General features: G+C 39.2%; 1 protein-coding gene across 9 annotated transcripts in view; it reads left to right on the forward strand.

Moving 5' to 3' along the window:
• The first annotated feature begins 6,313 nt into the window (after nucleotides 1-6,313).
• The window catches only part of LOC143035181 (uncharacterized), a 115,402-nt gene continuing 108,220 nt past the window's right edge, over nucleotides 6,314-13,495 (forward strand). For 4 of the 9 annotated variants that reach the window (XM_076201855.1, XM_076201856.1, XM_076201851.1 and 1 more), the window contains exons 1-2: nucleotides 6,503-6,640; nucleotides 8,199-8,295. Coding sequence is in view for 7 of the 9 variants with exons in the window: in XM_076201851.1 (XP_076057966.1) it covers nucleotides 8,285-8,295 (11 nt within the window). In the remaining 2 variants the exon portion in view is untranslated. Of the gene's footprint in view, nucleotides 6,641-8,198; nucleotides 8,296-13,495 lie in introns of all 9 variants that reach the window. The other 5 variants (XM_076201849.1, XM_076201848.1, XM_076201853.1 and 2 more) reach the window with 3 other exon arrangements.

A 13,495-nucleotide genomic window follows, 5' to 3' on the forward strand; every position in this document is an offset into this window, starting at 1 on the left:
ACTGTTTACAAAAGCTGAATGTCGCACTTCCTTTTCCAATTGCAAAGCAACAGCCCCAGGCCCAGAATATACACTGATGTGATACGCCACTTACACCCAGCCGTAAAAATCTCTATACTAAATATTTTCAACCAAAAATGGGTGTTCCCAACTACTTGAAGAAATTCGATCATCCTCTCTTTCCCCAGACTAGAAAAAGGCGAAACCTGACCAGACAACTACCTTCCAGTCACCCTCACCAACTTCCTCTGAAAAAAAAAATCCATTCTTTTAGCCCCTCCAAACAGGTGCCCTAGAAGGTTGCAGCACAATAGATAAGTCAAATGTAAGCAGATAACTCACATCGCATTCACCAATGAACAACATGTCTGTTCTGTATTTTTCAACATGTAAAATGCAAATGACGGTCTAGAAGTTATAGATACATCATAAACTTTCCCTGTTGGACTTCCGTAGAGCTTTATACATCTCCATATCCCAGTTCCTAACCCATCGAACTTTTCGAGTGCTTATAGAAACATCCTCATCTTCTCTACATGCCCAGCAAGAAGGAGTCCCCTATGGTGTGGTTCAGCATGATTGCGAATGTGGATAGAGCAAATAAGAATCGAAGTTACGTGGTATTTGGTATTATTAAGTAAGTTACAAACAACCAATGCAAGCAGCTTACTCCTTCTCACAGACTCTAGGTCGTAGGCCATCGCGTCTCTGCCCGGGCATACAGGGGTGCTACTCCTAACCTATCTGCGTTGGACATACTTATATAGTATATACAGAATTACATTATGAAAATAGATACATATAGGGCATCTACATGGAAATGGATGAGGGTCACAATGGAAATAAGCTTACATGCTTTTTTGTGTTATCCTGGGCAATTGTATTTTTTTTCGAACTATGTGTTCTTTTCATTATCTGCACTTCATGTATATTGATTCAATGCCAAATAAACTTACTTAAGATGTTACAGGAAAAGGTAGGGCTGTATATGGGTAGAATATATGCATAGGTATACAAAGTTATATATCATATGCATCGACGTATTGGCATATGTTGTTTGCTGCGCCAGAGAATGTACGTAGGTACACACGCAGTTATAAATTACGCATTACATTATAATAAATTACAACCGCTACGTCTGGGGTATTGGCTGCTTGTTATTGTGGCAAAGTAGCATGCAGTCGATACTTTAGGGTCTATATGGGGCGCCCCTACGGACCAGAGCCACACATCATTTTGTCTATGATAGAAGAAATTCTGTTCATAGAGAAATGATGACACTTTTATACTACGACTGTCCCTCCGTTATGCTGTCCCCCAACCCCTTGTTGCTGTCCTGTATCATTTCTCTGAGTATTCTCTTTCTGTGATGGGGGAATTCCCTGTGGTGGGGGAAAAGAATACTGCCACCAAGTTTCCCACTTGGATCGTAAGAGGCGAGAAGAAAGGGACGGGGAGAGGGACTAGGCATCCTTCTCCCTGTAGCCCCAAGGGGCAGATTCCTAAAAAGAAAAGGAAAGGCATAAGGGGTGCTGGAGGGCCTCGGGCCAGCACCCTAAGGTTTTGGGTCTTTTAATGTGCGTGGATGTGGTACAGATGAGAGTAAAAGGGAAGAGATAGGTAGTATGTTTGTGAGAAGAAAGATGGATGTGTTGGCTTTGAGTGAAACTAAGTTGAAAGGGAAGGGTGAGTGTAAGTTTGGGAGTGTAAGTGGGAGGTTATCAGGAGTGAAGAGAGGGCGAGGGAGGGAAGGGGTGGCTATTCTAGTAAGTGAGGAGATAGGTAAACAGGTAGTGGAGTGGAAGGAGGTTTCCTCAAGGATAATGTGGATGAAGGTGAAACTGGGAAAGGAGATGTGGGTCTTTGTAAGTGCATATGGGCCTGGCAGTGAGAAGAGCATGGAAGAAAGGGAGGCTTTTTGGATAGATTTAAATGAGTGCATAGAGGGTTTAGGAAGAAATGTCAATGTAATAGTACTGGGAGACCTTAATGCTAGGGTGGGAAATGGTCCAATCGATGGAGTGGTTGGGAAGTGTGGAGTTCCAGGAAAGAATCGTAGTGGAGAGTTGATGGTGGAAATGTGTCTAGAAAGAGAGTTGATGATAGCAAATACAGTGTTTCGGAAGAAAGTCAAGCATAAGTACACATGGGAGAGGGTGGTGGAGGGAAGGGTGGTAGATAGAGCGCTAATGGATTATGTAGTGGTAAATAGGATTATGATAGGAAGAGTTAAGGATGTACATGTGCTAAGGGGAGAGGGTGGGGGAATATCCGATCATTTTTTGGTGGAAGGTAAGCTGAGAGTGGAGGATAGATGGAGAAGGAGGAAAGGGACAAAAGGTAGGGAGGTTCTTAGAGTGAACTCCTTGAATGAAAAGGAAAAGGAGAAGGAGTACGAAAAGAAGCTGAAGGAGGAGTGGGAGGGAGTAAAGGATAGAGCAGAGATGGGTGTGGAGGGAATGGGGATGGTTCAAGGAGGGAGTCTTAAAGTGTGCAAGGATGGTGTGTGGAACAAGAAGGACAGGGGGAAATAGAAGAAAGGGTAGTGAATGGTGGGATGAGGAAACAAAGAAGGTTGTAGAAGAGAAGAAGCGAGCATTCACAGATTGGTTACAAAAGAGGACAGGGGAGTCATATGAGACGTACAAAGAAAAGAAAAGAGAAGTAAAGCAAAAGGTAAAGGAGGCAAAGAGGAGAGCAGATGTGAAATGGGGTGGGAGTATGACAGAAAATTTTGAAAGTAATAAAAAGATGTTTTGGAAAGAAATTAAGAGAGGAAGAGGAGGCGAATCAAGTAGGGAAGAAAAGGTAAAAGGTACAGATGGAGAGATGATAATGGAAGAGATGGCAGTGAGGGGAAGATGGGCAGAATATTTTAGGGAGTTGCTGAATGTGAAGGAGGATAGGGAAGGAAAGATAGCTGCAGTGGGAAATGCGAAGAAAATGAGAGTGATGAGTGAGGAGCATGGAGGAGAAATAAGGAAGGATGAGGTGAAGGCAGTTGTAAAGATGATGAAAGCAGGTAAGGCACCTGGTCTGGATGGATGCCATGCAGAATGTCTGAAAAAGGGAGGTTCAGTGATGGTGGACTGGTTGGTGAGGTTATTTAATGTTTGCTGGAGAGAGGGTAGAGTACCGGAGGACTGGAGAAGTGCCTGTATAGTTCCTCTTTACAAGGGAAAAGGGGACAAGTGTGAATGTAGTAATTTCAGAGGGATTAGCCTGTTGAGTGTAGTAGGGAAGGCTTATGGGAGGATCTTAATTGAGAGGATTAGGAGAGGAACAGAAGGAGTAATTGGTGAGGAACAGTGTGGATTTAGGACGGGTAGAGGTTGTGTAGATCAGATCTTTGTGGTAAGACAGATATGTGAGAAAGCTATAGGAAAGGGGAAGGATGTTTTTTGGGCTTTTATGGATCTGGAAAAGGCTTATGATAGGGTAGACAGAAAGGCACTGTGGGAGGTTATGCAGATTTATGGGATAGGAGGAAAGCTTTTGGGAGCTGTCAAGAGTTTTTATGAGAGTAGTAGAGCATGTGTTAGGATTAGAAATGGAGAGAGTGAGTGGTTTGAGGTAAAGGTGGGACTTCGTCAAGGATGCGTTATGTCGCCTTGGCTGTTCAACTTATACATGGATGGAGTGGTGCGAGAGGTGAATGCTAGGGTAGTGAGTCAGGGATTGGAGATGGTTAAAGAAAATGGAGAAAAGTGGGAGGTGAGCCAGCTGTTGTTTGCGGACGACACTGCGCTTGTGGCAGGGTCAGAGGAGGGATTGAGGAAGCTGGTGGCAGAGTTTGGGAGAGTATGTGATAGAAGAAAGCTAAAGATAAATGTGGGTAAAAGTAAGGTGATGAGATGTACAAGGGGTGAAAGTGGCAGTAGACTGGAAGTGAACATTAAGGGAGAGCGACTGGAGGAAGTGGATAGTTTTAGATACTTGGGTGCAAGTGTAGCAGGAAAAGGTGGAGTGAAGGTGGAGGTAGAATGTAGATTGAGAGAAGCGAGTAAATGCCTTGGTGGTTTAAAGAGTGTAATGAGGAATAGACATTTGGGAATGGATGCGAAGAGGAGACTGTATGAAGGAGTGATTGTGCCAACAGCACTGTATGGGGCAGAAACGTGGAACGTAAGAGAAGAAGAGAGAAGGAGTTTGAATGTGTTTGAGATGAGGTGTCTGAGAAGTATGGTGGGGGTTATTAGGCTGGATAGAGTGAGAAATGAGGAGGTGAGGAGGAGAACAGGTGTGAAAAAGGAGCTGGGAGATAGGGTTGATGAAAGAATATTAGGATGGTTTGGACACATGGAAAGAATGAGTGAAGAAAGACTAGTAAAAGAGGTATGGAAGGCAGATGTGGAGGGAGTGAACATGAGGGGACGTCCTAGGATGAGGTGGATGGATGGGGTGAAGGGGGCTTTGGGGAAGAGGGGAATGTCTGTTGAGGAAGGAAGGGAGAGGACGGAAGACAGAGGTGAGTGGAGAATGGTTGTATATGGATGATGTTGTGACTGCATGAGGAGGAATGGGCGGGGGGGTGGGGGTAGTATGTGTGAGTAAATTTTGACGCAGCCCGAAGGGATTTCTCCCCGTCCTCGCCTTATATGCAAAGGGGGACGGAGAGGGGGGGTCGCCGATTAAATGAAGCGGCCTTGCTGTGGATGTGCTGTGTCTTGCGACACTGCTTCTGACCCAGGGCGGTGGGCAGGGTGCAGGGATGACCCGTCATCCAGGAGGTGCTCAGATGAGAGGAAGGGTGGGAGGGGTGTGGAGTGTATTTAGGGATGAAATGGGTGGGAGTGTTTTTATGCCTTCCCCTTTTTGGCTACCTCCCTTGGAAGGGGAAAAAAGCCTTGGTATATGTATGTATGTACAACCGCTACACCCCTAAGGAAGCGTCACCAGCACCTTTCTCTTCACCATAAACATCTACGACAAAGCAAACACATTCTTGCAGACATTACCGCCATCTTAATGTCGGTGACATATATATATATATATATATATATATATATATATATATAAATATATATATATATATATATATATATATATATATGTACATATATACGTATATACATATATACATTTACACTGAATGGTTCCCAGTGATCAATTAATATATATATTTTTTCAACCACAAATAACTTTTAATTCCATGCCATCACAGTCCAGACTAAAGAATCGCTCGGTGAGGCATTCGTTGGAAATTGAAACGTGGACAAGCCGAGGATTCGAACCCAGCTAACCCGTAACAAAGTTAGTGACTTAAACCAAGTGATTTGTGGTTGAAAAAAGTTATATATATATATATATATATATATATATATATATATATATACATATGTATATACATACATATATACATATATATATACATATATATATATATATATAGAGAGAGAGAGAGAGAGAGAGAGAAGAGAGAGAGAGAGAGAGAGAGAGAGAGAGAGAGAGAGAGAGAGAGAGAGAGAGAGAGAGAGAGAGAGAGAGAGAGAGAGAGAGAGAGAGAGAGTGTCTTGGGCTCTGACCGGGGACCGAGTGCCAAATAGGGCTTCAACTAAGTGGTGTATTGATGGGCTTTGAGGACTGGTGGCATGAAAATTACCCTTTGAGACGTTTGTACCGCAAGACCATGTGCAGGCGCTCATCGTTTGCTTTGTTAACCAAAGCCTTTGTATGAAATGAACACCAAACCACATCGCACCACTCCACAAATGTGTGTTACTGAATAACTTATTTGATATTCATACTTCCTGTTTGTGTTAATATTATTACTAATTACTGGAGAAAAACTCATATTCAGTTTCCTAATTACGAGTTCTGTGTACATGCATGGAGGGAACATGCCCTTGCATTTGCGCGGTGATATCTCTCTGATGAGTACTTGATGTGATTGATTTTTGATGAAGCTCGAGTCTGCCCCACCCTGTGCCGAGTACAGTATTTGTCCTGTAATTATTTTGTTTAAATTAATGATTTTTCACAAATTATATTGAAAAGATGTTATAATCATTTGTTAATTATGTTTAATCATAGTTATGTAGGTTATCGTTCCTATTTGTGTACATTATACATTTTCATAGAAAGTCATTATATAAAATCTGTGAAAGGCTTCGTACATCAGCCAAACCTAATGTTGCTTTGTCCGATTAGCGTACATGACTTTAGTTAATTTATACAAAACATTCTTTGAAATTATATAATTATGCTATATCTGCATGATGTGTAACAGAAAAATTTGATTTCACAATGCTAAATAATTGTCTTCTATTTAATTACAGCATATTCCCGACGAATTTCAAGGAGTAGCGGGAATTAGAGTAACCGAAGCCAGCGTAAACAATCTTGCTTCAATTTCTTCCTTTTCGATGTGATTAAGGGGTGAAATGGAGCCTCCAAGTTCGCCTCATTTCACACCTTTACATAAAGGAAGGAGTTTTATATGCTACAGGGATGTGAACAAAGCTATTGAGAAGCATCGGGAATTATATGGAGTGCGATTAGTGTTGAAAAAAGCTGTTAAACTTGAAAATTACTGCCTCACAGTGGAGCAGATGCGAGACCTCAATTTTCGTTTAAAATACGGCGAATTAGAATATCATTGTAGCTTAGACAATGGAAGACCAGGACGTCCAGGAAATACGTAAGTACATGACGATTGTCACCAATTTACTAGTGTGATTATGCCTGTAAAACGAGAGAAAATGAAATTATCATCGAATGGCTGCGAAACTCGCCAAAACTCTTTGTTTTGCTGAGTTTTATGACCAAGCCATCAATCCTATTTGAAGACTTGTCACGTAGTATATGCAAACTGTAGGTACATGATCGCTTAGGAAACTCAACGGTAAATGAGAAAATAAGCTATAAGTCTGTTCTTATTGGAAAATTAAAAATGGAAATTGGTTAACTGCTAATGAGCATGTACAGTGAAGTTGGATGTATATAAACAAACGCGCATGCACGCAACAGTGAAAATAGTATTTCGATATGACTTGCCCTATTTATTTATTTAAATGTAGCATGCATGTCTTCACAAGTATTTGTTCATAGGCTTATGTAAGAGTTAGCAATTTTGTAATTTTACAAACTTAAAAGTGGAATAGTAAGAAATGCATGATCTACTATTGGGTGATGAACAGTAGTGTTTCTCAGCACTGACTACTGTACACAATTATGCAATAAGTGTACATCAAGCAGTTGTCAAGTATTTACCAAATTCTGGTGTACAGCAAATGAATTGTACTCGTAAGGTTATTTTTCTGTGTCATTAGTGTTTAAACTTGTTCATGGTTCTATAGAACCAAGACAAATTTTGATATAATATTTTGATTAATATACTTTCCCAAGTGCAAGAGAAGCAACTACTGGAGGTCATATTGTGAAACTGTTCAGGGATACTGTGTACCTCAGACTAGAATGATGATCTTGGCAAATTCAGATGTGATAATAATAACCTACTTACCTTACATATCATATGCTTCATATTTTGCCATAAACATCGGGAATGTTATTGTTTGCAATGGTTTTCTATGAAAAAAGTGAAAATTCTTGCAAGTGGTAAAGTAAAATAATTCCATTGTTTATTAGTTCAAAGTGACATTGCCTCTGAACTTTGGAGAATTCCTGGTTTCTTAAGTTTGTACCGTATGATAACTTGAGTTGCATGTAGGTGGGTGTCTTTAATGTGCAATATTATGTGTATTTGAGATGGGATGACTTGATTTTCCTGGTTGTAAATTGGTTGTCCTCCTGCAAAGAAAATATGAGAAACATTTATTGCTGAGACTAAAAGATGGTAATAGTATTGTGATTACTTTATTCACCAGGTCTCAAAAAATAGTTGAAATAACCAAGATATAAAGTAGTATATAGGAAAAATAAAGTATTTTATTAGAAGTGCACACCTAAACAATATAGCAATAGAAAAAAATATTAATTTTGTAAATTATAATATATCAACATATTTTTTTCTTTGTGGAAATTGATAGTAAAATACCTTGCTTAAATGCAAATACATTAACTGAATGGAGCCTTGTTGTTGTCTGTCCAGTCTTGTCAATGTTAGATGATGACATTGACGTGTACTGGGTGTTCGCCCACTCCAAGTGATGTCACCATGCTACATATTTTTAAAACAGTGCTATAGAGCCGAGCTTCATGCATTTCTTCAAGCTATGAAACTCCTTTACACCCTGCAGTCCGATTGGATACCAAAACCAGCCATCAACATCCCTTATGATGACAACCCTGATGACCTCTAGAATTACAGGTGCCTCATTACTAAATGCAGGTTAGGTGAGGATAGACGAATTTATCATACTTTAATTTCTTAAACTTCCCCATCTATCGAAACAAAGGTGGCACATTGAGCAGTCATTGTGGCTCTTTTTGTTATTGTATAACTATTAGCAACTTTTTTTGTTATTGATTTCACCCAAGGAAAATGTATATTATGTTGATCTATTATAATTTACAAAATTAATGTATAATTTTCTACTGTATTGTATAGGTGTGCATTTCTAAAAATTTACCAAAAATAATATGCTTAGATCAATGGAAACAGACAATCTAAGATTGTCTGTTTCCATTGATCTAAGCTTTGGAATATTTATAGATGTTTGATTTAAGAAATTTCTCTTTTAGGCTATCTCAGTTTATATCTTCTGTGCAGAAAATTGTTTCTTGATATCTGTCAGTCATTGAGTGTTTTCCACATTTCCTGTGATCTCAGGTTGTTTTCCCACCTTAGACCAAGAGATCTGTCAACTTTTTCAACTCCTCTCTTTGATCTGAAGGCTGAAACAGTCACCTCTTGTTGTAAGAGCAGTTCTAGCTTTCCTAATATGTATATGGGTTGTCTGTTAGGCTGAGTATAGACTTAGTTGTTCCTGTTTATATTGTCTTAGTCTTGTTTTTAGTATTGAAATTCAGTTTCCATGCAATGCTCCAATTGTATATTATGTATTTTTTTTTTTTTTGCAAATGTAACAGTTTGAAGACTTCTTCATCTTCCATTCTCATGATGATTTCTGTTTTATTAGCAAACCTATAAATGTAGTTTGTTATCCTTGTAGTGTCATTTATGTAAATCAAGAACATTATAAGTGCTGGTCTTTGCACTGTAGTTACTTTCCTGGTATTTTATTCTTTTCAACTGTTCTCATGTACAAGTTTCAGGAATTCCCTTGTTCGTTCTAAATGGTTTTCTTTAAGTTCTCCAATATGCTTTGATTATTTTATTATTATTATTATTATTATTATTATTATTATTATTATTTTTTTTTAGATCTAGGTACACACTGGCCACCCATCTCTCTTTCTTGAAGCACATTGACTGCCTTTGAAGAAAAACTAAACAGATATCCTCTGAATCTGAAATGAACTGCTTGTCTACCATGATATTCATCTTTTGTATATTTGTTCCTTATGTCTTTCACAGGCCTCTTGTATGATTTAGCTATCATGCTAGTTAGACACTGGTCTGCAATACAGGGGTTTCTTCTTTCCATATGTATTGATACCAGTCTTTCAATTCTGGGCTCTTTTTTGTATGAAATACAAATTGGTTATGAATCTTGTCAGCCAGTTGTTTACTGATTTATTAAATATCCAATTTGTGGTCCTATTAGGCTATGGGACTTTTTTTGTGTCACAAGTAGTTTTTGTTTCCATCACTTTATGTATATCCTTTAACTGAATATTACAGTTCTTTCCCTTCTCCTTAATAATTTTCTTTAGTGAAAACTTAATGAAAATTGTTGTTAATTATTTCAACTATAGTTGATTCATCTTAATATACTACTCCTACTTATAGCTTGGTGATTCCTTCCATGTTTCAACTTACTATTGACAAACATGTCTTTATATGTATCAATTAGACCTTCTTTAGAGACCAATAACAGGCACATGTGGTGGTCATGCAAATTAGGTGTCAGAGAGAATCTATTTAATCTCCCTGTTGCCTGACTTCCAAACCCAACAACTTTCACCTCCTGTCAACTTTACTGTATTTTCTCCACCTTTTCACAGGATAGTTGACAACTGACAAATACTCTTCTGGTGACATAGAAACAGTCTAACACGAGTCATAACAGTTATTGCCTCAAGTTATTAAATCTTAAATCCACAGCCCCACAGTGGCTGACAATGTTCCTTTTAGGTACCCTTCCTCTGGGAAGAAATTTTGAACTGCTGTCACACATTGCATTAGTATAGGACTGTTTCTTTGTCACAGGTTGAAAATAGGAGGAGGGATGATTTTTTGGTAGCCTGTTGTTGTGTACTTTTATCTTCTATAAGAAATGTGTTCAAAGCCATTGTTTTGGGGATGTTTTTTGCATTGGTATTTTGTAATGTAACAGAAGCACCTTCAAGATATGCAATAAATGTATGTGCACACATTAGTCATTTTTGTCATGCATGTTCCATACAAGAAAAAATGCATGTGTATATGAAAGACATTTGTGATCAATGAGCTTGCTCCTGATTGTTTGACAAATGAGTGGTATTTTTTATTTATTCTTTATTATCATTTCTTAACATAGAGTGAAACTGATTATTTTAGATCACACACAGGCATGTTCTGATTTAACCTTTGTGAATCTGACCAGTTTTGTTTTGGCAATTTATTTTTTTAGGAAAATGACAAAATGTTGAATTTTGTTGACTTCATGGTGTATTCTCGACCACTTAGTGTCACAAATGTGATTGAAATTTGATGAAAGAGGAAAGATCCTGGAGTTGTGAATACACATTTGTTCTTTTCTTTTATATGCTGAAGATTTGTATCATCAAGGGGATCATTGCATTATAGTATAAAATTGAATTCTCAAGGATGTTGTTTAAGGTAGGTAGATGGTTGACTTAGGTTAGGTGGCTGTCTAGGTTGGTAAGGTTAAAATATAAAATAAGTTGATTAGGCTAGTTAAGTTTATTGTTTGAGTTAGGGTTGGGCTAGGTTGGGTTGATTGTGTTAGGTTAAGCTGGGTTTGGTTGGTTAGGTGGGTTAGATTGGCTGGGTTCAGGCAAGTTATGTTTGGTCATGTGAGAATTAAAGAGAAATAGAGAGATGGGGGGGGGAAGTATTGAGTATTTCATTGGCAGTAACAAGTGTTTCTATCCTTGAGGACAATTGTTCTGAAGAAATGGATTCGGTGAAGAGGTAAAGGAGATTTAAGGAGGACATCAGAATGGTGGAAGAATAGATTTTTTTTTTTTTTTTTTTTTTTTTTTTGTGGTAATTAATTTCCAATTGTGAAATATTATCATGTGACTGGTCTGTAGGAATGTCACTAAAGTCCCTGAAATACTGATTGCATAAAATGTATGCAGTTGATATCCCATACGGTGGAGAGAAATAGGGAAGGGGAGAAAGGGATAGGGAGGGGAAAGGAGTATTAGTTCATCAATAATAACCAGCACTTCTACATGTGAGGCCAATATTATAATGAAGAGGTGGAGTGTTATTGGTAGTAAAGGAGCAGAGATGCAAGAAGGGCCGTTGAATGGAGGGATGATAGAAGTTAAGTGATTACCCTTTTTTTTTTTAGTCTCCAATCCTAAAGAAAAATTGCTGACATATTGGTCTGTAAAGGTGTCACCAAAGTTCATGATATATTGACTGCATAAAACTTGCTGTGAATATTCTAGATGGGGAAAGGAAAGAAAGAGAGAGAAAGAGTGCTGTATGAGGTCTGTCCGGAAAGTATCCAGCCATTATGAATATTTGCAGAACTGGTAGTGCGATCCTAACAAAAGTTGGCAGACAGTGACAGAAGACCCTACTGTGCATACGTGAGTGGCCATAGTCCCATGTGACAATTCAGTTACTGGCCAGAGACAGTTTAGTGAAGGTGTGTACTGTTTGACTGTTGCATTGACAATGACTCAGCGAGTAGATCAGTGAATGTGTGTCAAGTTTTGTTGCAAACTTGAATATTTGTCAGAAGAAACTATTCAAATGATTACGAAGGAATTCCAGGATGATTCAATGAGTGAAGCACAGATAAAGATGTGGTACAAACACTTCAAAGACGGCTGAGAATTTGTCAAAACTGATTCACGTTCTGGTAGGCCTTCAACAAGCAGAACACCTGAAAATGTTGAATGTGTGAAGACTGCAATCAGTGAAAATGGGCAGTTGACAGTCCGAGAATTAGAAGATGATCTTGGTATCCCATGGACAAGTGTTTGAGAGATTTTGACGGAAGATCTTGGCATGACACTTGGCGGCAAAATCCATCCCATGTCTCCTGACCCATGAGCAGAAGGAATTTCATGCTAAAACTACACAGGATATGTTTCAAGCTGTTAGAAATGACTCAAATTTCCTGAAACAAGTAATAACCAGAGATGAGTTGTGGGTCTATAGCTAAAGGAAGGAGATTTCAGCCCATAGACGAAATTAAGAAGAATGTGATGAGCCAGCTGATGAAGATTCCAAAAGAGGATTTTGCAAAATGTTTTGAAACATGGAAGGGATCCTGGGAGAAGTGTGTGAGGTTTGAAGGAGAAGAGGGCACCATTGTCTTAGGTTAGAAGCATTTCTTGAAATTGTAAATGGCTGGATGCTTTCCAGATAGACCTCGTATGTTATAGAGAGAAAGGGGGGGGGGAGTAAAATGTAAACTATATTATTAGTGGCCATCCAGCCCTGTTATAGGTCAATAACCCATGTATTTCCTGACTGAGGTGAGTCTTGAAGTTTGAATGATGCTCTTTTACTATGATTGTGCTTGAGGCAGGTGGGAGGGTGGGGAAGGTAACAGTATGTCCCTTTGGTCCTCCTGGCTTGGAGAGGCAAGTCAGCTGAGCTGCCTGACTTAAATCTTTAAGTCGGGCATGCCAGGTGTCAAGCAGCTACCACCTGGTAGAACACCATATGGTCCATGGCTGTCACCCCCCTTAGTGCCTAGATGGTGGGTGTGTATACTCTCTTAAGACACATGGAACTGCTGGGTCAAAGATATATGACCCTAGTCTCCCCTTGGTAGTGGGGGTGTGAGAGGGTTGTTTTTAAATTCATATTTGTGGCATCTATGTATGGCACTTGTAATAGAGGTGAGCTTGCAACCTGCCCCCTGATGAAACCACCAAGCCCACTGTGGAGACTGTCAGGATGTTACAGATGAGGCATAAACATGCTGAATGGGACCTGGAATGAATGTGTGGTGGGCTCTTTGTCTGGGTACTTGGACCATTCTTACCCTCCCGCAGGATGATTAACTACCCTTTTTATTGACAGAGCTCAGGAGACTTAGACTGGATATAGTGGCTTTCTCTGAAGTGAGGAGAATAGGTGGTGGCGAGATCAGTGGTGAGGGTTATACCCTCTACTGGTCAGGCCACAAAGGGCCCACCTCATGGGAGTAGCTGTAGGCATATTAAACTGACCACAGCATGCCATTATAGAAGTTACTTCACTTTATTAGTGTTTGATATTGGTGAGGTTGAAGTACACCTTGGGCTTCATCTTTCTTATTGTAATATTTATTTG

Source organism: Oratosquilla oratoria, chromosome 18 (assembly GCF_046742065.1).
Source record: "Oratosquilla oratoria isolate Oo_2021 chromosome 18, ASM4674206v1, whole genome shotgun sequence".
Classification (NCBI taxonomy): domain Eukaryota; kingdom Metazoa; phylum Arthropoda; class Malacostraca; order Stomatopoda; family Squillidae; genus Oratosquilla; species Oratosquilla oratoria.